The sequence below is a fragment of the Panthera tigris genome, chromosome B3, assembly GCF_018350195.1.
Source record: "Panthera tigris isolate Pti1 chromosome B3, P.tigris_Pti1_mat1.1, whole genome shotgun sequence".
Taxonomy (NCBI): domain Eukaryota; kingdom Metazoa; phylum Chordata; class Mammalia; order Carnivora; family Felidae; genus Panthera; species Panthera tigris.
This window is the reverse complement of record NC_056665.1, coordinates 83,933,259-83,960,019: the sequence shown is the minus strand read 5'-3', so window position 1 is coordinate 83,960,019 and position 26,761 is coordinate 83,933,259. Positions and strand designations below refer to the sequence as shown.

At 37.8% G+C, this 26,761-nt stretch overlaps 1 protein-coding gene across 3 annotated transcripts in view; it reads left to right on the top strand.

Moving 5' to 3' along the window:
* Window positions 1-7,256: 7,256 nt before the first annotated feature.
* Window positions 7,257-26,761, top strand: part of BAZ1A (bromodomain adjacent to zinc finger domain 1A) — a 93,870-nt gene continuing 74,365 nt past the window's right edge. Inside the window, exons 1-3 of one of the 3 annotated variants that reach the window (XM_042989559.1) lie at window positions 7,257-7,344; window positions 7,816-7,986; window positions 21,311-21,589. In XM_042989559.1, the coding sequence (XP_042845493.1) occupies window positions 7,874-7,986; window positions 21,311-21,589 (392 nt within the window). In that variant the 5' untranslated portion in view covers window positions 7,257-7,344; window positions 7,816-7,873. Of the gene's footprint in view, window positions 7,345-7,703; window positions 7,987-21,310; window positions 21,590-26,761 lie in introns of those variants that run through there. The other 2 variants (XM_042989560.1, XM_042989558.1) reach the window with 2 other exon arrangements.

Here is a 26,761-nt window from a genome sequence, read left to right as displayed (position 1 = left end):
GTTAGAAAAATATATGGTCCTAAATTTTAAAAAAGATATGGTCCTAATTATAAACATTATAAGTATAATATTATAAATATTAATTATTTAAATATAGGAAATAATATGAGAAAAATGAAAGATCATAATAGTTTACTATTTAGGTTTTGAGTACCTGGTGTGTTCCAGGCATTGTTGTATATACTCTTTAAAATATTAAAAAATATGTTTTTAATTGTGAAATAATGTTTTTTTTAACTTTTTTTTTTTTTTAATTGAGAGACAGAGAGACACAGAGCGTGAGCATGGGAGGGGCTGAGATACAGGAGACACAGAATCTGAAGCAGGCTCCAAGCTCTGTGTTGTCAGCACAGAGCCCAACGTGGGGCTTGAACCCACAAACTGCGACATCATGACCTGAGCCGAAGTCGGATGCCCAACCGACTGAGCCACCCAGGCACCCTGTAAAATCATTTTTAAAATGATATCTGATAGAAGGTTACAGCTTGAGCACTAAAAGGAAAGTAAAAGAGGAACAAAATATATTCCAGTAGTTTCTACTCCAGTATTAACAGAAATTAGTCCATAAATGAGATGGCAAATATTAGTGCAACTTTTATCTGATAGCTATTTTACTACAGATAAACTAAAACTTAAAAATTAGTTTTGCAGTTGATAAAAATAAAAAGAACCCTATATTTCATATTTTAAAATCTTCTACTTGTTCCTTATATGTCTTTTTAACAAACTATTTGACTGAACATAGTATAATTTGGTCTGTAAATTGGTATATAACTAATTATTAACATAAGCAATCTAGAAAGACTATTTGGTAATGTATAATCTAAATTCAATCTTCAGGTTTGGGGCACATGGGTGGCTCAGTTGGTTAAGCTTCCGACTTCAGCTCAGGTCTTGAGCTCGCAGTCCCTGAATTCAAGCCCCGTGTAGGGCTCTGTGCTGACAGCTTAGAGCCTGGAGCCTACTTCAGATTCTGTGTCTCCGTCTCTCTCTCTGCCCCTCCCCTGCTCGTGTTCTCTCTCTCTCTCTCTCTCAAAAATAAATAAACATTTAAAAAAATTAAAGAATAAATAGATAAATAAATTATATCTCCAGGTTAAGATGAAAACAGCCATCCATCTGGCTCTATTTCTTTCACTGTAATCAAATTAAATTTGTACTTTATATATCCATCTAACAAAGATGTGCTGAACTCCTATCGTGGGAAAGGCACTGTCCTAGGCCCTGTAAAATATTTAACACAGACATTTTTACTTATTATTTGCAGTTCTAAACTTATTTCCATCTGTGAGGGAAACACTTTATTATATCAGTTATCTATCCCGACTGGCCTCTTTACATCTAATTTGTATATCTCACAAATTTTGATTCATCTTTCTTCTGCAGTAAGTCTCCCTTTTATCCCTGTCCACTAACAAATCTTTTCCCAGAGGTAACTAGTGTGTTATTTTTCTGTATATCCTTCCAGATGCATTTTAGGTATCAAGCAAATGCATATATGTATTTAACTCCCAAACATATTTTTAGGCATCTTTAAAAAATTTTTTTTAACGTTTATTTATATTTGAGAGACAGAGAGAGAGAGAGAGCATGAGCAGGGGAGGGGCAGAGAGAGAGGGAGACACAGAATCCGAAGCAGGCTCCAGGCTCTGAGGTGTCAGCACAGAGCCCCATGTGGGGCTCAAACTCATGGGCCGCCAGAGCTGAAGTCAAACACTTAACCGACTGAGCCACCCAGGTGCCCCATATTTTTAGGCATCTTGTCTTTTTTTTTCAACTTCCTCATTCTTTCTTATGTTTGTATACTATTCCATTGTATGGACATATTATTTATTTAGTTATGGACATTTCCATTAATTTTAAAATATTTAATTTTAATATTAGTCTGTTCCTAACAAAGACAAATAGTCTTCTACTCAAATATATTTGTGGATATCTTCCTAGAGGATGGAACGTCTATGTGTATTTGTAATTTTGAATAAATAGTGTCAATTTGCCCTTCATAGAAGTTGTGCCTATTTCCCCGTAGACTTATCAACAAATGATGGTGATCTGTGCAAATCCTAAGGATGAAAAATGTTACCCTTAAAAATGTAGTTTTAATTTGCATTTCTCTTATTATGAGTGAGGTTGAGCTTCTTTTTGTCTTTTAAAGCCATTTGTATTTCCTTTTCTGTTTCTCTTGGGTTGTGATTTGTTATTATTAAGAATTTATAGGGGCACCTGGGTGGCTCAGTCGGTTGAGCGACCGACTTCGGCTCAGGTCACGGTTTGTGAGTTCGAGCCCCACATCAGGCTTGGTGCTGACAGCTTGGAGCCTGGAGCCTGCTTCTGATTCTGTGTCTCCCTCTCTCTCTGCCCCTCCCCTACTCAGGCGCTGTCTCTCTTTGCCTCAGAAATAAAACATTAAAAAAAAAAATTTTTTTAAAGAATTTATATATTTATATATTATATATTTAGTATATAATTTACATATTAGATAAATGCCTTTGTCAGTGAGTTGTATTTTTTCCCAGTTTGAAAATTGTCTTACAACTTTGTAGTAGCTTTTGTCATGCAAAAAATTTTAACTTTTAGTTTATAGAATTATTTTTATAGATGGGCTTTGTGTTTTACTTAGGCTTTTCCCCCTCTGAGATAATTTTAAAAGTTCTTCATGGAGTCCTTTAGTACTTTTATTATTAATATATGTTCTTAATCATTGTAAGTTCTAAATTGTTTAGTGCATAAGATCAAGTTCCTTGTTTCAATTTATATCTAAGTTAGATTACCAAATCAATCCCATGAAATATAGAATAGTAGTAAGGAGCGTGGATTTTGGAGTTGATAATTTGGGTTTTTCTGTTTCTGGGCTGTATGATCTTGGGTATGCTGCTTAATTAACCTCTGTTAGCTTCAACAGCTTTGTCTGTAAAATGGAAATAATAAATAATACTTAGTTTGTTGTGAGAATTGGGAGATGATTCATTTAAAGCCCTTAGTTAGCACAATGCTTCACAAGCTGGAATCATTCATTAAATGTAAACTATTGTGATAATGATGATGGCCATAGACTATTCTTTCAACTGCTACTACCATCCCATAATTTCACAGCTTTAATCACAAGGGGTTGAATAAAAAAATGCATCCCAAATTTGCCAACATTACCACTTTAGTGTCAAGAATCCAGTCTCCTCTAAGCATAGTTCTCAACCTTGGCAGTACATTATAATCACCTGAGTAGATTTTTCAGTTCCAGATGCCTGGGTCCCTACCCCTAGATATTGTTTTAACTGGTCTGGGGTATGGCTCAGGTATCAGTATTCTTCAAAAACTCCTCTGGTGATTTCAATGGGCAGCTAAGGTTTAGAACCATTAATGTAACACTGGGCCAGTGGCTTCAGATATTAAGGAAAACATGTTGTTTCTAAAGAACAATATATAGAAATTGTTTATAAGTCAGATGCCATGAATTAGTTAGGAAGACATTGAAAAGAGAACATAGGAGGGTTGAGACTGATGTCAAATATAGATATTGAGGAAAGGAATTACAAAGTTGAAGATATTCCTTGCATATTTACCTAGGACATCTTTCTCAGAAGAGCTCCGGGCAGCTATACTTCAAATACTTTTATTAACTGCTCTTTAGAGGTAAGGGATATAAAGTGTTTATATTTGTTAGATGGGTTAACTGAAGCATGAAGATAGGACTCATCAGCTCTTCAAATTTAGGATTCTCGTTATCCTCATTCTCAAAAATAAATTCCTGGAAAATTCTCAAAAATAAATTATTATTTCTGATCATGAGTAATATATCTTATTCCCTTATGCAATTTTAGCAGTTTGGGAAAGATTTGAAATGGTATTTTAGCTTATTTATAGATACAGTGTGAGATGGGTATACAAGAAAATTGGATATTATTGAATCCAAGGTAAAGAGCAATGTGGTCTAAAGAGACTGGACGAGGAGTCAAGAGGCCAAGATTTCAGTTCCTGAATTTAAGTTTCCTCAGCTGCAAAATGAGAGAAATAAGGGTTCCCAAAGGTTTCTTTCAGCAATTAGTAATTACTGTCATCAAACCACCTAAATAAAGCCTTTCTTGATCAGTCAATAGAAGACAGGAAAAGACAGGAAAAGCTCAACCTTTTTAAAAATACATATTTCATAGATTTGTTGTTTTTACATACATAAGGAAGTATGTTTCTCAAATATTAAACTATGTCTTGAAGACATTAGACTAATATAACATTACGTCCTACCTAACTAGCATATTTACATTTTACATGTAAGTGGAGGCAATTTGTGTCTTCACCCAGAGGGGTAACTAATGGAGGGTAGGGGATTGCATCTTGAGACCCAGGAGGAAACGTTGGAGCAGAGCTTTCTGTTGTCTTTCAAATCATGCCCCGTGGATAACTTCATTTGGGACAGATCATGGGTCCTCCTACTATATTTTCTTCTAATGTTTTCTACTTCTCTTTTTGCATTGTATTACTCATGATCATTAGGACTCACACCATTCTTGTTTTCGTTGTCTTTACATCATCTCTTCCCTACAAGATTGTACATTTTTTTAAGGCCAGGTTACATTTATAGTGTATACTATAAGCTAGTGTCTTAGCACATAAGAAAAGCCTGATAAATATTTACTTAAATTGCTAAAAAATTAAATGATTTTAATTTCATTGTTTTCTTTTTTTCTATCTTTTTTAACGTGTACTTTAATTTTCATAGTCTCCTTTACAATATTTTCCATTTTTTTACACAAAATCTTATTTTATGACATTATTCTTAACTACTTCCCGAATATAGCAATAAGCTTTTCATTCTCAAAAGCCTAGAAGTAGTAATTAATAAATAAAGTAGTAATTAATAAACTAGTAATTAATATAGATATCAAAATATGAAATAAGTACATTAGGTAAGCTTTCAGTAGTAAATGTGTAGGATAAATTTAAAAGGTATAATTTTGAGGTAATTTAGATAGGCTATCAATTTGATCAAGTATGATAAATACATCAAAACTAAACATGGGGGGGCACCTGGGTGGCTCAGTTGGTTGAGTGTCAGACTCTTGGTCTCAGCTCAGGTTTTGATCTCAGGGTCTTGATCTCAGGGTCATGAGTTCAAGCCCCAAACTGGGCTCTGTGCTGGATGTGAAGCCTACTTAAGAAAACAAAAGACCCCCACTAAACTAATATGTTAATTATAACTTACTAAACTTACATTATTGTGAATTAACAATGAACAGCTATATAACATTTATTAAACATCACAAATCATTAAAATAAATCCTATGTATGTAATTCAGAGAACTGAGTTATATAGGATGATAGTATTGAAATCTGAGTATGGTAATAGGGAAATAGTATTTTGATAAAGTAGAATAAAATTTAACTTTGAAGTTAGTACTAAAAAGAATCCAATTGTTTAAAATTTTGTATTTAATAAAAATAAAATTGACATTTTTTATTGTGATTTTAAGAAAATTTTAACACCTTATCAAATAGACACCAACCAGGTGACATGTGCAAGTGTTGAATCATTATATTGTACACCTGAAACTAAAATTACACTGTGTTAACTTGAATTTACATAAAAACTTAAAAAACTTCGTGAGCTCTAAGAAATATAAATATTATACAGAGAAAATTTCCTGTTTTTAGCTTAACAGTTAAGTTGGGACTTTGAGTTGTGAGAATGATGCTTCATTAACAGTTGTAAGTTTATCCGTCCTCCTCGTTCCCCCGTTGAGAGCCGTTGTGGGCTCTAAATTTTTCACCTGGAAAATTAAATACTTTCTAGGTAGGGAATAATAAATTGTCACTCAAGTACTTGTTGGAGGCCAGTTAAAATGTTTGAGTGCAAAATTTTTTGAAGACTTTATCCAGACTAAAGAATATATATATTTAGTACTGAGAACACTTCCAAGCCTCTGTGACTTCTATATTTGTACAGTAAGGTGCATTAATTTTATTAATGATTTTTAAAACACTCCAAGCATATTGTGTCTTTCACAAAATTTTATTTTGCTAGCTGCCATAAAAGTATCTTGAAAGAAGTTAAAAAATTATAACTCTTGCCATTTGAATAGATTCCTTACATTTTCTGCTCCAATGTACTCATGTACTTAATTTGAAGATATAAAGATGATCCTACATTGTTTCTATAAATATGATCATTTCACATTGCTGGTACTTAGTTATGTCCTTTGTTGAACGACTGTTCTTCAAACTTACTATCTTTTAGATTCATTCTTACATGTTAATCCGCAAATAAGCAAATGTCAAGGGCTGTAGCAAAAAAGATGATTTAAAACAAAACTGGCAAACATTTGGAGTTATTTGTAGTTTCAAAAATTCTTTTTAAATCAAGAGTCACAAGTATTATGTGCATTAAAATTAGTTTCACAAGTGGAAATTTTGAATATGGGCAAGTTGCTTTCGGGTAAATTTCACTAGCAAATCCATAATCTTTAAAATTCTGTATGATTGAATTAAATGTTGATACTTTGCAAAATATTTTCAGCGGCGCATTACAAATACTACTTTCTAAAGGTGTGTTTTTTAGTTTTAAATATATGGTGGTCCCATAGGCATGATGACATTTTGTAAGATATACCTTTTTGGTCTTTTCCTCTGATCTTTGACTGAATTGCCCTCTTTAAATATTAAAGAGAACTGCTGTCAAGAAAAGGTATTTTCTTTCCAAGAAGGATGCTTACACAAGCAAAATATTTTTTTAGACATGAAAATTCTAATATTGAAGAACATATCAAAATACTTTATATTTTTTATTTCTCATTTCTCTTCCCATCTTAAAATAAAAGTTAAATCTTAACTGGAATCCTTTGCCCACCGTGAAACCAAGCGACGGTGCCAGACTTGAAGATGAAGGCTTTACTTTGTTAGCCATGTGTTTATGAAATCCCAGCGCCTTCCCTAGATCTCTTGGCTGATAATCTCAAACATGGAGGATGCTTCTGATTCTACACAAGGGGTTGCTCCATTAATTAATAATGTAGCTCTCCCAGGCTCTCCGCCGTCTCTTCCTGTATCAGTGACAGGCTGTAAAAGTCATCGAGCAGCCAATAAAAAGGTAGAAGCGAGAAGTGAAAAGCTCCTCCCAAAAGCTCTTCCTCCTTCTGAGCCGAAAGTAGATCAGAAACTTCCCAGGAGCTCCGAGAGGCGGGGAAGTGGCGGTGGGACGCGATCCCCCGCGCGGAGCCAGGCCGTGGCAGCGAGACAAGCGGCGGCCGGCGGCGCGGCGCGGCCGGCGAGAGGCGACCCCCCGGGAGGACAGAGCCTCCCCTCGCTGCCCTTGTAGTTGAAAAGGTGGAGAGGTGGCAGTCGGCGTGCTCGCAGGTGAGGGGCTCCGTGTGGTCGCTCGCAAGCCGGCCGGCGCCGGCAGGGAAGTGTAAGCGAGCGGGGGAACAAAGCGGAGCGGCGCCGGGGTCCGCCCGCAGCGAGCTCCTCGCGGCGTCGGGCCGGCCGGCTGCGCGCCAAGCACGTTGCGAGCCCGGCGGCGGGCCGGGAGCCGGCGCTGGGGGAGGGGGCCGCCGCCGTCCCCGCACCGCCCGCCCGCGGCGGGGCGTGCGGCCCCATTGTGAGCCGGCCGCCGGGCGTGCGGAGGTGGGGCGCGCTGGGAGGGCAGAGGCGGCGGCTCGGCTCGCTCAGTACCCCAGGAGCTGCCGGAGCGACCTCGGCCCCGGTGGCAGCCGCGGCGCGTCAGTCACACAAAAGGCAGTCGAGCTCCCCCCCGGCGCGCGGACCGGCCCACGCCGCCGCCGAGCGCTCCCCACCTTACCGGCTTTCCTTTCCCTCCAATTTTGATAGGGAAGCGGGGCCGACGCGGGCGGCAGAGGGTCCGGGCGAGCCCGCCGGCGGACAGGAGATGCCGCTGCTACACCGAAAGCCGTTTGTGAGACAGAAGCCGCCCGCGGACCTGCGGCCGGACGAGGAAGTTTTCTACTGTAAAGTCACCAACGAGATCTTCCGCCACTACGAGTAAGGGCCGGGCCGGGCGCGGGGGGTGCGAGGGAGTGTGGGGACTCCCTCCCCAGCGTCCTTTTGTCTCTTCTTTTGCTCGCTTTGGGCTTCTGGCGGGGCGACTTGAAAGTGACGGCTGGCCGCGGGCCCGCGTTTCTCTGCCCACCCCCCCGCCCAGCCCGACGGTGACTGCGCGGGGTTCCCGGGCGGCGCGACCCGCCGTTGGCGCGCGTGGGGAGAGCGGGCCGGGGCCGAGAAGGCTGGAGTCCTCGGCCGGCGGTGGGGACCGCTTCCAGCCGCCGCTGCCGCCCGGCCGCCGGGCAGCGGAAACTCCCCGCGTCGCCCCTCCCCGCCTCGGCCACACGCGCACTCCGGGGCCAGTTCCGGGATCCCCGCCCGGCGGCCGAGGGGATCCCCGCTCGGGTCACCGGCACGGGGCCGCCGTCCCCCGGCCCCGGGGAGGGAATCCCCGCCCCCGGGGGCAGGAAACGGCCGGACTGGGCGTCGTTTCCCCGGTCGGGAGTGGAGACTGAACGTTGGAGCTAGCTGCCTAAAGGAGAGGACGGGAGGGAGGGAGCGGAGTTGAGACTCGGAGAGGGAGTGGGCTCCCCGGCGGGGCGGGGGTGGGGGTGGGGGCGGGACACGAGGGGCTCCACCGGCGGGCTCTCGCCCGGTGAGGCTAGGCCTCGGAGTGTGCGACACGAGCCGAGCGCTCTGTCACCGCCTCTTCTTGGTGACTAACTCCCGGCCCCGGAGAACTCAGCGTCTCCGCCCCCGGGAGACCTTGGTGAGGAAGAAGTCGGGTTCGGGCGGGGGCGGGGGGGGGGGGAGAAAGACGGGGGGGAGAGCCGGGCTCTGGGCACCCCTAGTTATCACTTTTTTTCGCGTAGCCCCGAGGGCGGAGGTGGGCGTTGGGGGAGGGGGTTAAGACAAGTTCAACTCCAGCCTCAGCCAGTCTCCTCTTTATCCCCCTGCGCATGTGGGCTGTCTGACATGTGCCACTCGCTATTGTTTTGATAAGAATCCGGAGCTGCTGCGTGTGTAGTTTCAACTCCTAAATCTTCAGTACCTCGCCCGGTTTATCCCAGGAGATCCCCTTGTCCTGTGACACCAAACACCCGGGGTGTTTTAGAGATGTATGTTTAAAACAGGGTCTCCAAGTGAGAACCTGAATTGGTCAGTCAATGAAGGAGCCTGATCCTCCCTTTTTCTTATGCTCCCTTTATTCTCTCCACTCAGAAGGAATCTCTTTGTGGCTTAGAAACCAAGTGTTATAGCAACCAAATAAATTGTGTGTAGGAGGCACCTTTTCGGAGTGGGGGCTTTGTGATCAAGGGAGGGCTTTAGGCAAAGTCTGCACCTGTCTGAGAAATGAGTAGTGAAGTTAGAAAAGTCAGTTCCTTTGAGCTTTTATTTTAAGTAAGGCTTCTCTTTTTTCTTCGGCTCCAGAGCAAGAGTCACACATGAACATGTTATATCTAGAGAAGTTTTTCAGCAGACAGTACTTTTATATAGGAGTGTACATCTTAACTCAGCTCCTGTACAGACTTGTTTTGTTACTCAAATATTCACTCTTGTAACTACTTAAGTGAATTTGGATTAGGTAACTTGACAAGGATGATGTCTCTCTTCTTTCTTTCCTTTTTCTTTCTTTACTTTTTTTTTTCATTTTAAGTTAAAATCCTTGGTAATAATTCCCAATTAAAAACAATTGTACTTAAAAGTGCCAACAAAATGGAAAACCGGCTTAAGTTTCAAACTTTTCTCCCTTGATATGAGCAATCTTCTCTTTTTAAGAAGCTTTTCTCACTTCAGAAGGGAGCATGACTATGGCTGTATCCTTTTTGAATTAAACTTTTTATATACTTTGGTTCTTGATGACTTACTATAATCATGGAGAAATCTGAAATGCTGAAATACATTTTTTGGTATCCCAAACCTACTACCTTCCACTAATATTATAAGAACTGTGTCCTTTGTAGCCTTGTAACATTAACAGATTTTTCTAAATAGCTGATTTTTTGGTTTTTGTTTTCTCTGTGCTGAAGTGTTTGGGTTTTTGGAATTTATAAGCAGTTCAGGAGAGACCATTGGTTTTGGAGGAAAGATATTTAATATCATTTACCCTGAACAAAGCAGAGCTACTAGTGTTCTTAGGTATTAATCTTTGTGACTTTGAATTGGCAAAATTGGAAGAAGACTGACGTTTAATTGTGTTACATTTTGTAATACTTTCTTTTAGATGATTACAGAGAGATCTTTCCAAAATTGCATTCATGGTGTATGGTATATGGTGATCCTTAGTATTATGATAATCTGACCCTTGGCGCAAGTCTGGAGAAGGAAACCTGTTTTCACTCATTCATTAAGCCACCAATTGGCTTATGTGAATTTGTTTGAAGATTATCCTTTAAGTGCATTAAATGAATATATTTGTCTTTTGTATTTGTGTAAAGACCACTATGCTCACCTATTTGCTCAGGTTTTTGATTTCTTAAGTATAACTTTTTCTGTTTTAATCAGTCTCAAAGAGAGTTTCTACACTTCCCTGCCCCCCCCCCCTTTTTTTTTTTTGCAACACAGTGCAAAGTAACTTCTCCCTCTGACTCTGGTTAGTAGAGGTTCCCAGTGACCTTTTAATTGTTAAATAGTTTTCTGTCTTCATCTTACTTGATAAAATAGTCTAATATTTTCTCCTTTGTCCTAGGCAGCAATGATCAACCCTCCATTTTATCTAGTGTAAGATCTATTATTGCATGCTAATACAATACATTTGTTGCCTCAAATTTTCTCTTTTCCTAGACCAAGAATTTTTTGAGTCAGGGACTGTGACCAGAATGGATCCTTAGCGATTATACAGTACAAACCCTTCTTTTTTTTTTTTTTTGTTTGAACTACATGCTCTTTAACTAATTGCTAACTCTTGTTTGACCTGCTTTCCATAAGTAAAGAAGACTCATTAAAAATAGCACATTAACTGTAGGCAAATGATAAGCTAAGGTACAAAAGAATGAAACTGGACCATTGTTATTGTGTTCTATACAAAAATAAACTCAAAATGAATTAAAGACTTGAAAGTAAGACCTGAAACCATAAAACTTCTAGAAGAAAGCTCCTAAGCAGTGAGCTCCTTGACATAGTTTTTGGCGATGATTTTTTTAAATCCAACACTGAAAGCAGAAGCAACAAGAGCAAATGTAAGTAAGTGGGACTATATCAAACTAAAAAGCTTCTGCACAGCGAAGGAAAACATCAAAAAGGTGACCTACTGAATGGGAGAAAGTATTTGCAAATTATATATCCAATAAGGGGCTAATTTTCAAATTATAAAGAACTCCTACAACTCAATAAGAAAAAAAACCTGACTAAAAAATGGGCAGAATATCTGAATAAATAGTTTTCCAAAGGAGAGCTTCAGGTGGCTAACAGGTACATTAAAAGACACTATATACCCTTAATCAGGGAAATGCAAATCAGAACCACAGTGAGATCCCACCTCAAACCTGTTAGAATGGCTATTATCAAAAAGACTAGCATCAACTAGACTATTGTCAACTAGACAGTTGCTGGATAGGATGTGGAGAAAACTGAACCCTTGTGCAGTTTGTAGAAATGCAAATTGGTGCAGCCACTATGGAAAACAGTATGAAAGTGCCTCAAAAACTTAAAAATAGAACTACCAAATGATCAACAACTCTTGTTTCTGCATATTTATCCAAATTTTAAAAACCCACTAATTTGGAAATCTGTATGCACTCCCATGTTCGTTGCAGCATTGTGATAGCCAAGATATGGAAACAACCTAAGTGTTCATCAGTGGATGAATGGATAAAGAAATTGTGGTATATACACAATTGAATATTACTCAGTCATAAAAAGAATGAAATCTTGCCATTGAAGACAACATGGATTAACCTTGTTTAAGTGAAATAAGTCAGACCAATGACCTTTCTTATATGTGGAATCTAGAAAAAATAGGTTAAAAAAAAACTATGCGATACAGTGATACTGTAATAGCAGTGTTATGGGACAGATGGTAGCTACACTTGTAGTGAATATAGCATAATGTATAAATTTGTCAAATCACTAAGTTGAACACTTGAAACTAATGTAACATTGTGTGTCAATTATACTTAAAAAAAAGATTTTATCCCCCCCAAACCACACACAAAAAAAAACAAAAAACAAAAAATAAAACTGAGCTTGTAGGCAAAGAACAGAATAAAGCATGTACTTCGGTTTATTAGATAAGATAAAAATTTGTTCTGTAATTTGGTTAGCTGACAATTTTGTTTTTATTTTGGGCTGTGGATTGTTAAAAATGAAGCAGTCAGATCTGAATACTAGAAATTCTGGATTTGTAGGCTAGGAAGATGATTTGTTGTATTACCCAATGACTTAATCTCCTAAATAAAATTACTTTTTTTTTTTTTTTTTAGCTATTTAGCCCCTTGGTATTGGAATGTGTTTACCATCTTTGAGTGAATTACACTTTTCATACAAAAAGTAGGAATCTCTTTGTCAGTGACAGACCAGCTTATGCTTCAACCTGGCTTTCCATTGAAAGGTGTTTAACTGGTTTATAAAGCACCCGATTTTCATGGTTCATCAGCTCATTTGTTAATTCAGTCCTTTCAGCAACCCTCTTTTACAGATGAGGAAACTGGATTTGGGATAAAGAGAGTAAGTCTAAGATCAGTGTCAAAAACCATGTATCTAACAGTTGGTGAGATTAGACTTTTCACTCCCCTAAGACTCTAGAGTTTATATTCTTATTTACTGTCTGCATGATACATATTAGGGAGAATTCTTCCTATTATTTGTTGAGCTTGCAGAAATGTGCAACAAGAACGTAGGGCCCTGCTTCGAATTCAAGCTTGCTGCCTACATCTTTCCATAGGCACCACTTTCTGTTGTCTGCTCAGACATTTGACTTCTTTGCCATATGCCCAGTGATTAAGCTTTAGATATTAAATGTATAGACTAGGATTCATTAGTTTACAGTGGGGGGAAGATGTCCATACAGACCAGCTATGCATGGAATCTGATTATTATCTGAAGGCCGTTTAGTGAGCATGGAGTCTTTTTTTAAAAAAATATTTTATTTATTTTTGAGAGAGAGACAGAGTGTGAGCAGGAGATGGTCAGAGAGAGAGGGAGACACAGAATCTTAAGTAGGCTCCAGGCTCTGAGCTGTCAACACAGAGCCTGATGCGGGGCTAGAACCCACAAACCATGAGATAATGACAGATAATGACCTGAGCTGAACTTGGACACTTAACTGACTGAGCCACGAAGGTGCCCCGTGAGCATGAAGTTTTTAAGGAAAGTTGGGTAATCTTCATAACTATTGTCTTCAAATTAGATTTTCAGCTCCCCTTTAGAAGTAAATCTGCTACATGTTCCAGATATTTGGGTCCAGGAGTCTTTTTTTTCTTAGATGGTAGAACAGATTCCTAAATGCTTTTCTTTTTGAGTTTTACTTTTTTGTTTGTTTTTGAGAGAGAGAGAGAGAGAGAGAGAGAGAGAGAGAACGAGTGGGGGAGGGGCAGAAAGAGGGTGGGGGGACAGGATCAGAAGTGGATTCCACACTGACAGCAGCAAACCTGATATGGGACTCAAACCCACAAACCATGAGATCATGACCTGAGCCAAAGTCGGATATTAAACTGACTGAGCCACCCAGGCTACCCTTGAGTTTTACTTTTCATCCACTTAGTAGGCTACCATATTTTGTGTTAATACATTCTTTTTTCAGGCAGAATATGTCTATCAGTTACTGTGTAACAAGCCAACCTAAAACTTAGTGGTCCAAAATAATCGTCCATTTTATTTGCTCGCTATTCTGTGGATTGTCAGTGTGGTTTCTGCTGGTCTCTGTGCTCATTTAGCTATAGTCAGTTGAAGGTTAGGCTGAGGCTGGTTAGAGTAAGAGGTAGCCTCAGTCATAGGTCAGGGACCTCAGCTGGGATCGCTTTTCTTTCCTGTGTGTGTGTTTTCTCACTTCATTGAGATATAATTGACTAATAGAATTATAAGATATTTAAAGTGTACAATGTGATGATATATCAATACTGGGATGGCTTTTCTGACCATGTGGTCTTTCATCTTCAGAAGACTAACATGGGGGCGCCTGGGTGGCACAGTCTGTTAAACATCAGACTCTTGGTTTCAGCTCAGGTCCTGATCTTGCAGTTTCAAGGGTTTGAGCCCCATGTTGGGCTCTGTGCTGACAGCACAGAGCCTGCTTGGGATTCATTCTCTCTTTCTCTTTCTCTCTCTCTCTCTCTCTCTCTCTCTCTCTCTCTCTCTCTCTTTCTTTCTCTCTCTCTCTCTCTCTCTTTCTCTCTCTCTTTCTCTCTCTCTCTTTCTCTCTCTCTTTCTCTCTCTTTCCTTCTCCCTCCCTCCCCTGTCCCCCACTCGCACTTTTTCTGTCTCTCTCAAAATAAATAAACTTGAAAAAATGTTTAAAAAATTAAAATGAAAAAAGTAGACTAATATGGACTGCTTTAGGTGCTGGTCTCAGGGTTCCAACAGGGTGAGAGCAGAAGTCTCTCAGTGTCATTTCTGTATTATGTTGGTCAAAGCTAATCTCGAGGGGTTAGCCCAGATTAAAGAGGCGGTGAAATAAACTCCACCTCTTGTGAGAAACAAGTATCAAGTCATATTTCTAAGGAGGCTGCATACCTTCAACCCTCTTTGTAGACAGTCTACCACTGAGCAGCTGGTAAGATATTATGCTTGGGTCATCCTAGTTGGGTTTTGGGAGTTCGTTGGTTATCTTTTTGCAGCTAATCCCTCTTCCTACCCTTACCAATGCCAAACTTTTTCTTCAAAGATTCTCAAGTCTTTTATTTGTTCTTCTGACATTGTTCCTCTATCACACTAGTTATTCTGTGTATTTTTCTAGGATCTCTTTGCAAATATGGTACCTGAGCAGTTAGAATTGATACTATTTATTGCATGTACATACAATATGCTGGGCAACCAGTATTATCTTATTATCGTATTTAATGTTCATATTAACTGTTCATGGAAGATATCCCCATTTTATAGAGGGGAACCAGGTTCAGTAAGGTTGTGTAACTTAGAGTCACATTCTGCAAGTGGTAAGCTGAGATTCAGACACTCTTCCTCTCCTTCACATTCATATGTGTGTACTTTTCTCTATCTAGATACACACAGAAATAAATGTGGACTGCCAGTGGAGAGTACATTTGTTTGTTACTCTTTGACACTATGCTTTGGAGAGTCTGGAGATATTGAGATAATTTGTCCCTCTAGTGAGAAATGAATGTATAACACAATGGCATAAATCACATATATGCTATGGAGCCAGTGTAATGGGAGCATAGAAAATGGAGCTGATAACAGCCTTCAAATAAGGAGAGAACATCTGAGTTGGGTCCTGAAAGATGGAACTATCAAGACACAGAATGGAGAAAAATGACATTTTTAGCAGAGGGTGCTCTAAAGATACTTTTTAAGCTAAGGAAACTATAAAAACTCTTAGAAGTGTGAAGTTGCAGTTCACGTAAAATTTGTCTTTTTCACATTCATTATTGTTAAGCTAGGACTTCTGTTAAGCTACCATAATGTTTCACTTTTGTTGATTTCTATTTAAGATTTTAGTCTCTAGATACAAAAAGCCTTTATTGCTGTTCCCCACCTTGGTGCATCAGCAGATTTCAGGAGTCTGCCTTATGTGTCATTATCTAAGTCTGAGGCAGTGCTAAGTAAACTGCAGAGTAATATTTCATTAAATGTTTTTTAAAAGTAAACATTATATTTTTAATTAATCTAATTTTTCCCCTGACCATTTGTGGATAAATGTAATAAATGTAATTTTCATCTAGCTGAATCATCTAGCTGATTTTTTTCTGTATAACATAAGGCATGTTAAGTCAGCCATGCCCAAGATCTCTTAATCTCCTGCTTTTGTAACCCTGTCAATAGAAGAAATTAATACAACAATCTATCCTGTCTTAACAGCAGTTACTACTTTTCTAAGTTTATGATTTGTACTTTTCCATCTCTTGTATATTGCATGCTGTTTAAATCAGGAATTATGTTCGTTTTTAACCTGTGGCTGCATTGCTCAGCTATACTAATTATTTTTATGGACAGAGGAGTTTATGTCCTTTAGATCTTTTATGCAGTATTGTGCTGGGTCTTTCTTATGTCTAGTTGATACAGTTTTGTCCCTTAAGTAGAGTACACTTCGTGTTTACCTTTTCTAAATTATATTTGGCTTCTGGTTTTTATGTCACTTCATTCTTTTTGTTTTTATTTTTTATTTTTTTTTTAGTTTCAAGTTTTTATTTAAATTCCAGTTAGTTAACATACGGTGTAATATTAGTTTCTGGTGTAGAATTCAGTGATTCATCACTTACAACACCCAATGCTTGTCACAAGTGCTCTCCTTAATACCTATCACCTATTTAACCCATCCCCTGCCCACCTCCCTTCCAGCAACCCTCAGTTTATTCCCTAGAGTTAAGAGTGTGTTTTAGGGTTTGCCTGTCTCTCTCTTTTCCTGCCTATGTTCATTTGCTTTGTTTCTTAAATTACACATATGAGTGAAATCATATGGTATTTGTCTTTCTCTGATTGACATATTTCATTTAGCATAATAGTCTCTAGTCCCATCCATGTCACTGCAAATGGCAAGATTTCATTCTTTTTGATGGCTGAGTAATATTCCTGTGTGTGTGTGTGTGTGTGTGTGTGTGTGTGTGTGTGTGTGTGTAATACATACATACTACCTCTTCTTTATCCATTCATGAGAGTCATTTGGGCTCTTTCCATTATTTGGCTTTTGTTGATAATCCTGCTATAAACATCTGGGTGTATGTATTCCTTCAAATCAGTATTTTTGTATCCTTTAGGTATATACCTAGTAGTGTAATTCCTGGATCATAGAGTAGTCTATTTTTAACTTTTTGAGGAAACTCCATACTGTTTTCCAGAGTGGCTGTACCAGTTTACATTCCACCAACAGTGTAAGAGAACTCCCCTTTCTCCACATCCTCACCAACATCTGTTGTTTTCTGTGTTATGAATTTTAGCCATTCTATATGTCACTTCATTCTTAATCTTATTCTACTAGATTTTTAGTTTTCCAAATAACCTTGTAAGTTTTAACAGTATGTTGCTCTTTGTTCCTTAGTTTGTTCACCATAGAATTGGTTGAATTTACATTAATTAGAGGTGTGTTCTTGCCAATAGTAGACCTGCTAACTCAGAAGCAAGTTTTCCTTAAGAAATAATGGAAAAGTCAAGGGGCATTAAGGAAGACACTTGTTGGGATGAGCACTAGGTGTTATATGCAGGGGATGAATCACTGGATTCTATTCCTGAAGTCATTATTGCACTGTATGCTAACTAACTTGGATGTAAATTAAAAAAAAAAAAAATGTATGGGGACCAGAAGTAATCTGTGGAAAATTCTTCCCAACATCAGATGTACTATAAAAGTAAGCAGAGGATTTTGTTCTTATTAATGACTCGTCAGAATGAAAATGCTCTCCAGGCAGGAATTGTGCATTGAAGATGACTATAATTCTTTGTCACTCCTTCCAGTAAAAAGAAAGAAAGAAAGAAAGAAAGAAAGAAAGAAAGAAAGAAAGAAAGAAAGAAAGAAAAAGAGCAGAAGTCATCAAACTCTTAAAGGGCCAGATATAATCACATTTTAGGCTTTGTAGGTCATAGTGTCTGTTGTACCTATCCAATTCCATAGGAGTCAGTGACAAAGCAGTCATAGACAATACCTAAAGGTATGGGTGTGGTTGTGTTCCAGTAAAACTACAAAAACAGTTGGAAAGCTAGGTTTGGCCTCCAGGCGAGTAGTATGCTCATCTCTGGTAAAGAAGATTGTTGAAGGAATGTACTAATGTACTAATAAATTGGAGACGTAATAATCTACATTTGCCTAAACATATTCATATAAGACAGGATTTTGTACTTTATAAATTTTTGCTCACAATGGAAAAATGTGCTTCCTATAAAATTTTCATGATTTTATGTTCTTATAGTATAGAAATTAAAGAGTCACTGTAACCTACCCCCAGGAGTTCACTATTATTAACAAAATCCTACATACTTGAATGTGTGTGAAAAATGAGTGAAGAGTGGAATTACAGCAGTGTGAAAAAGTGAAGGTGTAAAATGTCAGAGATGGTGCCATGCTGGTGCCATGCTGCTAAGGGGTGATGGATAGGGAGAAATAGCCCTTGGGCTTTTTTTTTTTTTTTTTTTGCTTGCTTTAAAACAGCCACTGTGTAGTATACTCGGTCACCCTCTTCCTGAGTGTAGATCTTTGTGCACAATGGGACTGTAATATAACAACTTTGCAGAGTAGATAGACACAGGAACAACAAATAGTACAAACACTTTGCCAGAGGAGGTGGAAACCTGAGTATAGAAAGACAGCTGTATATATAACAATGGTTACTAACGATCCTATTTTTCTGCATGGTAACAAGTTTAGTGGAGGTTTGTGGCACTTGTGCCATTGCTCTCTTTGGTATTTTGAACAATGTCAACTCATCTAAATAGTGTTTATCGCAGCTCAGTACCCTGTCTCCCTGACATGACACCAAATACCCCATGACCTACCAGATACCTAATCACTATAGCTAGAGCTGTGCTGTCCAACACAGGAGCCATTACTTGGCATGGGGGTTATTAAGAACTTGATAATCAGAATTAAGATGTGCAATAAAGGCACAATATATACTGGATTTTGAAGACTTAGTACAAAAAAAAAAGAATTTAAAATATTTACACATTGAAGAATTTAAAATTAATTACAGATTTGAAATAAAGCATTTGTGGATGTATTAGATTAAATATATAAAATTAACTAATATATAAAAAGATTGTTTCTCTTTAAAATTTTTTAAATGCAACCCCTAGAAAATTTAAAATTATATGTGTGGCTAGCATTCTGTTTCTATTAGCTCTGGTTTGGAGACTAGTTAATGTAAGATACCTAGATTTGAAGTATGTTTTACTTAGGTAGTGTTAAGTATGGTTTAAATTAATAAAAGTATACCTTACGTACATCATGTGCTAATTGTACACATTCACAACAGGTGTGTTGTACACAACAGGTGTGTTGGCTTGGTAAGCTGAGTCTTACAGATATGTTTGTTCCAACAGGAAAAAATTGACAACTTATAAAGCTTTCTAAGTGAACTGTGTTTTTAGGAAGTAAAACTTAAGAGCTCTTTCAAGATCCATCCATTCGTTCATTTTGTTCTGCACCATTTATAACCACTTATTGGGTATATCTGTTGTCAATTTCTTAGCTAATAAATTAGTTATTTGGCATAGATTTTCTTGATTATGAGAACCAGATTACATTCATCTTTGTTTTCTCTGACATTTCTTTCTTCAACTCTACTTTTCCTTTACAACCTAACTTTTTAACACTATTTCCTCAAATCCGTTCTGGTATTTCTTGATCTTTTTTGCCTATCTCTCCTCCTTCCCTTCCTCTGAACTCCCAAAAGATATCTGCTTCTGTCTTTTAATCACTTTGTAATTTTAATTTTAATGGTATATATCCATTATCTCCTCTACTAAAAGGTGCAGACTTCAAAAGAATCTTTTTTGTACTAAATTAAAATCATGTAACTTGATGTATGCAGGTAACCTCTTTAGATCCCATTTATATTAAGATAGGATTAGTTCTCTTTATTTCCATAGATTTCAATTTTGTTCTGCAGACGAATATACAAATGAAACCAGGTTAATGGAATTACCTCAAATCTTGTTTGGAGATCAGACTACTAGGGATAACCTCTACAGATATACTAATCAGGAAGTAAACATATAGTAGTCTTAATACTTTTTAGAATGATGACAGAACGAAAAGGGAGATTTCAGGAAGGAGAAAAAGTTAGAGAATAGTGAATTGTATCAGTCACAAATAATTATTGAAAAGTACACCAAAGTATAGAGAGGGAAAAACATTTACTTGCATATTACCACTTAGAGGCAACCATTGTTACCCCTTTTACATATGTATAACCTTCTCTGTTCTAAAATGTGTTGATTATAAAAAAATAATACAAGTACATGCTTCTTATAAAAATTCAAACAATATAGAAATATTTAGAATAACAAATTTTCCTTTTCCTTCCTTTGCAGTCCCTCCCTTTCTCCATAATGAACATCTGTTTATAGTATTTGTATAAATACACATTTTTGTTATTCTGATTAATGTATATGAGATTGTGTTATTCAGTGATTTGGGTTTTTTCTACTTAACATACCTTAGAGATCCTTCCATATTATGGATCTCTCACATTTTAGAAGTGACTGATAGAATTTTTGAAAAGAAATGCTCATATTAAGAAATTCCAACAGTGCAGAAAAGCACTCAGTAGAATGGTCCCTCAGGCCCATCCCTACTCTGTAGTTCTTGCCTGGATTTTTGTAGAACATTCTAGAAGTCTTTTATGCTTCTTTAGGTTATCTTTCTTTGCCTGCCTGCCTGCATGCCTTCTTTCTTTTTGATGCAAGTGGGACCATATATATATATTTTTAGTAAGCTTTTACTTTCAAAAATATAGGTGGGGGGGGCGGTGCCTAGGTGCCTCAGTCATTTGAGCATCCCACTTTGGCTCAAGTCATGATCTCAGGGTTTGTGAATTGGAACCCAATGGGCTCGCTGCTGTCAGCACAGAGCCCACTTCAGATCTTCTGTCCCCATCTCTCTTCACCCCTTTCCCACTCGTGCTCTCTCTCAAAAATAAATAAAACATTTTTAAAAACTTACAAAAATATAGGAGGGAATCAAACTGGAAAGTTTTTTTTTTTTTTTTCTGGTAAACATGTTTTTTAAGAACTCTTCTCATACTCGTTAATGACTATGATTGTTCATTACATAAAGTACTGTAATTTACCTAACCTTTCTCATCATTAGATGTTTAGATTTGCCAGTTTTTCACTATTACGTTAAAGCTTTTAAAAGTTCATGGTTAAGTGCTTAAATTGTCTCTAGTGTTTTGGCTGCTTTGGAACAAACACCTTTAATATTAGAAGAAAAAAGAAAGATTGAGTTTATTTGCAGTTTACTCCCAATTTCAAAAGTGATGGAAATCAAAGTTCAGTTTTGGCTGAATGTACCTTTAAATTGCAAAATATAAATGTCTAGTTTAAATATACTTTTTCTTAGGTTTGTATTAATGTGTAAGTTGACCAGTTACTAAACCCTCGTTCTATGATTCTCTGTAAAATTTTACAATGAAGGCATAATCCTTTATCAGCTTTTAATGTAAAACTTGTGAAATGATAGGTAATGAATGGATTTTTGTTTTTGTTTTTTAATCAGTGACTTTTTTGAACGAACCATTCTGTGCAACAGTCTTGTGTGGAGTTGTGCTGTGACGGGTAGACCTGGACTGACCTATCAGGAAGCACTTGAGTCAGAGAAAAAAGCAAGACAGAATCTTCAGAGTTTTCCAGAACCACTAATTATTCCAGTTTTATACTTGACCAACCTTACCCATCGTTCACGCTTACATGAAATTTGTGATGATATTTTTGCATATGTCAAGGATCGATATTTTGTTGAAGAAACTGTGGAAGTCATTAGGAACAATGGTGCAAGGTAAAGTACTTTTAATTTTTCCTTTTGATACCCATATATTCACATTACTCAAAATTCAGAATACACAAAAAGGTAAACTGAGGAAAACTTCCTGTCTTCTGTCCTCCCAGTACTCTCTTACCCTCCCCACATATAGCCCTAGTGTTAGCAGTTTCTTATATATTTTTCCAAAGCTAATTTTTACACAAACGACCAAAAACATGTGCTTGCCTAGGTACTTGTACACATATATGCGTAAGCACACACAATCTCCTGCCCCTTTTTAATACAAAAGGTAACATACTGTATACCTTTTTCATTTAAAATATCTTGAAGATCAGTCCATTGCTTTATGAAACAACTTTCTTCTCTTTTTTATTCACTGTATAAAATGTTCCATTATATGGAAGTTCCATCTTTATTTCAGAGTAAAAAAAAACTTAGGGGCGCCTGGGTGGCTCAGTCGGTTAAGCGTCCGACTTCGCTCAGGTCATGATCTCACGGTCCGTGGGTTCGAGCCCCGCGTTGGGCTCTGGGCTGACAGCTCAGAGCCTGGAGCCTGTTTCGGATTCTGTGTCTCCCTCTTTCTCTGACCCTCCCCTATTCATGCTCGCTCGCTCTCTCTCTCTCTCTCTCTCTCTCTGTCTCAAAAATAAATAAATGTTAAAAAAAAAAAAAAACTTAAAGATCATCTACTTTGTCCACATTGTGTTACCTAATACTTAAAATATGCATGTATTTCTTCCTGAGTTTTAGTAAGCTCCTTTGATAATATGAGGATTGAGTTTTATACACTCCACTAAGTTCTCTTTTTCGCAGCTCTTAAGAAAAGAATGAATTTTTCATATAAAAAATTTTAAATGACATTATCTATGGCACTAAGTTAAAAATTATTGAATTATTGCTGCTTTCCTGAAGTCTTAAGCATTTGTGATTGTCTAGTCATTAATATTTATCATAGTAATCTTTATTTGCATTAAAACTTTTTATATTGGAATCATACATAGTTTTCTGTAACTTTATTTCTTTCCCCTAGTGTAACGTGTACAGGGTTTATCCACATTGTAGCATGTATCAGTATTTTATTTTTAATGATAAATTCTACCGTATGGATCTATCACATTTTGTCTGTTCATCAGTTGACAGATAGTTAGGTTGTTTGCACTTTTTGGCTGCTCTAAATAATGCTCTTATAGGCATTCATGTACAAGTTTTTGTGTGAACATATGTTCTCAGTTCTCTTGGGGATACACCTAGAAGTAGAATTGCTAAGTCGGTATGGTAACTCTGTGTTTAGCATTTGAAGAACCTCCACACTTCAAGAGCAACTGCATCATTTGACATTCCCACTACCAGTGTATCAGAGTTGCAGTTTCTCCACATCTTCACCAAGTCATATCTGTGCACAATCTGTTATTGTCCACCTCTTTTATTTTGCCATCCTAGTGGGTGTGGAATGGTGTCTTGTGGCAGTTTTGATTTGCATTTCCCTAATGACTATGTTAAGCATTGTTTCATGTGCTTACTGATCATTTATGTGTCTTCTTTGGAGAAATGTCTGTTCTGGTTCTTTGCCCATTTTTAAATTCAGTTCTTTATCTTTTTTATTACTGAGTTGTAAGAGTTCTTTGTGTTTTTGGATACACATCCTTTATGTGATTTGCAAATATTTGCTTCCATTCTAGGAGTTGTCTTTTCACTTTCTTGATGGTACCATTTGTAGTACCATCTCCCTTTGCTTTTAACTTTTGTTTCTACTTATTAATGACATAAACCTTTTGTTTCTGTCTCTGGTAATACTTACTAGTGGTCTTCAAGACTGCTTCATCCTCTAGAATTAGAGTTACTGGAAAGAACATGCTGAGTTACAGAGAAATGGGACAGAGGCCATTCTTAGGTTGAGTTAATAAGTATAGGTATTCTGGATCTTTTCACCTCAGTATTCTTTTCTTCTTGTCTCGTTTACCTTTCAGTATTCCTCCCCTCTTTCTTGTTGCCTTTTATAAGTATAGATTAGGTGCTTCCCTAATCAACAAGACTTTCTGTTTTGAAATAAGCAATCAGCTAACAGATTCTTCTAGAAGATCTTTGTCATTGCTATGGCAGAATAGTAAAGAGAACAGCTGACTTCTTGACTGAGGGAAGGATTTAGCTCTTTATCTCCTCCATCCTGATTACCGCCCAGCTTGCCTACCAGTTGTACAGACATTTGTTCTCAGCTACTTCTTTAGAGCCTACAGAAGAAGTGAGAGTGTTATGGTGGTCTTATGTAAAGAACCCTAAACTAGGAGTCAGGTCTATTAATTTTAAATACCTGCCAGATGCTTTATGTACATATACCAGCAGATAAGACCTTATTGTTTCCATTTACAGATGAGGAAAACAGAGGTCCAAAGAAATCAAGTGATTTTTTTGTAATGTTTATCATACATATACTGATCTCCTGTGTACTTGCACTGTTCTAGATGCTGGAAATACAGCAGTGAACAAAACAGTCATGGAGCTTCCATTCCAGTCTTACAAGTAGTAAGTGGTAGGATTTAAATTGAGGTAGAACTGGGGTGCCTAACTGGCTCAGTCGGTAAAGACTGAGTGATTCTCCATCTCAGGATCATGAGTTCAGCCCTTGTGTTGGGCGTAGAGCCTACTGTAGAAAACAATTTTTTTTTTAATTCAGATAGAACTGATTTATAAAATCACTGTAATTTCTTTCACTGGAACTGTATCATTGCCTCCTTGGTTTTGGATTCTGCCTTTTACTTGCTCTGAGCAAGTATTTTAAACTCTTCATGCTTTTGTCTTTTTTCATCTATTAAATGGACCCCTGCCCCTCCCAGGTTTGCCACACAGGATGAAATGATATAATGAATGTGAATTTTTTAAATCTGTATTACATAATGTTGCCATTTGATAGCAGTGTCTTATTAGTATTTGAATGTGCATATTGGGGACCGTGCAGTTTGGTGGGGGAAGGGGGGATTGTTTCATGAGAGATCTCCATAGTGGATGTGAGGCTACAATAATTGCCTGGGACACTGTAACCAGGAATCAAATTTCTCAGTTGTAGCTTTGAAAAGAAACCCCACAGTTAATTTCACTAAGAAAGACAGTTGTTTGGTTTTGAAGATAGCCATCCACGTTTGTACGTGGTCTTCTAAAAAATGCTACACAAGCTAATGCTAATTATCATTGTTTAGTGAAGCGTTGGGAGGATGGTGATCTAGAACTTAAGCATTTAAGTTAAGCATAAACCCATCTTCTCCACCCTACCCTGGAATTGGAAAATTAAATCAGGAAAAATAAGGTGAAAACCACACAACAAATACACATTTTAGATTTGTGAGTCATCTTTCAGTTGAAGGATAGAGCTAGAGTTTGAGAGAATCTGAAAAATTGAATCAATATAATTGTGTATTTGGTTGTCTTTTAAAATTAGAGTGGACTTTGGGCAACTTGTTTTCAGACATTTTATAAGTACAGTCAAGATATTCTAAGAGTTCACAGGAGTTTGAAGCAACAAATGTGAGGGGGTACCTCTAAAAAGTAGGTATATTGACAGTAAGAAGTGGCACCTGACAGGAAAGAAGGAGATGGAATAAACATAAACTACTAGCTAATGGTTAAGTATACTGGCCTGGCTTAGTATATTGTTTGGTAGCATTAGAAGGCATTGCAGAATTGAGAGTATACTAGCATTTATTGAACTTTTCCTGCATGCTAGGCAGTGTACCATATGCTTTCATTTTAATTCTCATGATATGGATAGGTGACCCCGAATTTTCCAAAAGTTATATGCTCCTTGGTATTTACTCAGAGGAGTTGAAAACCTAATGTCCACAAAGACCTACAGATGAAGGTGTAGGTCTTAATTAATAACTTTATTAATAAATTAATAAATTTATTAATAACTTCCAAATTTTGAAAGCAACCAAAACGTCCTTTCCTAGGTGAATGGATGAACTGTGGTACATCCACATAATGGAGTATTGTTCAGTGCTAAAAAGAAATGAGCTATCAAGTCGTGAAAAGACCAGAAGGAACCTTAAATGACTATTACTGTGTAATAGAAACCAATCTGAAAAGGGTACATATGGTATAATTCTAACTTATGACCTAGAAAAGGCAAAACTGTGGATACAGTAAAATGATCAGTGGTTGCCCGTGACTGAGGTGGAGCTGGAGAGAGGTGAATAGGTGGTGCACAGCGGCTGTTTAAGTCAGTGAAAATAGTCTGTGTACTGTAATGATGGATACATGTCATATACATTTGTCCACCCATAGAATGTATAACACCAAGATTGAGCTCTAATGTAAGCTACAGACTTCAAATAAGAATGATGTGTCAGTGTAGATTCATCACTTGTAACAAATGTACCTCTGGTAGGGGGATGTTGATAATTGGAGAGGCTATGAATGTGGGGCAGCAAGGGGTATATGGGAAATCTCAATATCTTCCTCTCAGTTTTGCTGTGAATCTTAAAAACTTCTGTAAAAAACTAAAGTCTTTACATGAACTTTAAAAATTGTGTGCTCTGCCTATTAAGACTGAGCTTTATAATTTTTTTAAAAATCTGCTTTTTCTCCCATAAAGATCCATATGTATCAGAGAAAATTATAAAAGGTGAAGGCCTAGAGTGCACTTCCCAAGTGCTCTTTCAGAGATAATCACTGTCAAAAATTAGTGCATAGTTTTCTTTTTTTCTATACTACACTTAATTAAAAAAAATATATCAGTCTGCTTTTTCACTTAGTAGTGGTTTAGATATTTTCTTAGATCAAAATACATAGATGTGCATCATTTCTTTTTTTTTTTTTTAATTTTTTTTTTCAACGTTTTTTATTTATTTTTGGGACAGAGAGAGACAGAGCATGAACGGGGAGGGGCAGAGAGAGAGGGAGACACAGAATCGGAAACAGGCTCCAGGCTCCGAGCCATCAGCCCAGAGCCTGACGCGGGGCTCGAACTCACGGACCACGAGATCGTGACCTGGCTGAAGTCAGATGCTTAACCGACTGCGCCACCCAGGCGCCCCGATGTGCATCATTTCTAATTGGTTTTGCATAAACTGGTTAAACTACTGGTTCCTAAAAAGCTATTCACTTTTTCTGAGGCTGGAGAAAGTTATTTCTTTGCTAGCCTTGTATGAATTTTCCCTTTAAAATAATAAACTGTATTTTCTTCCAAATAATCTC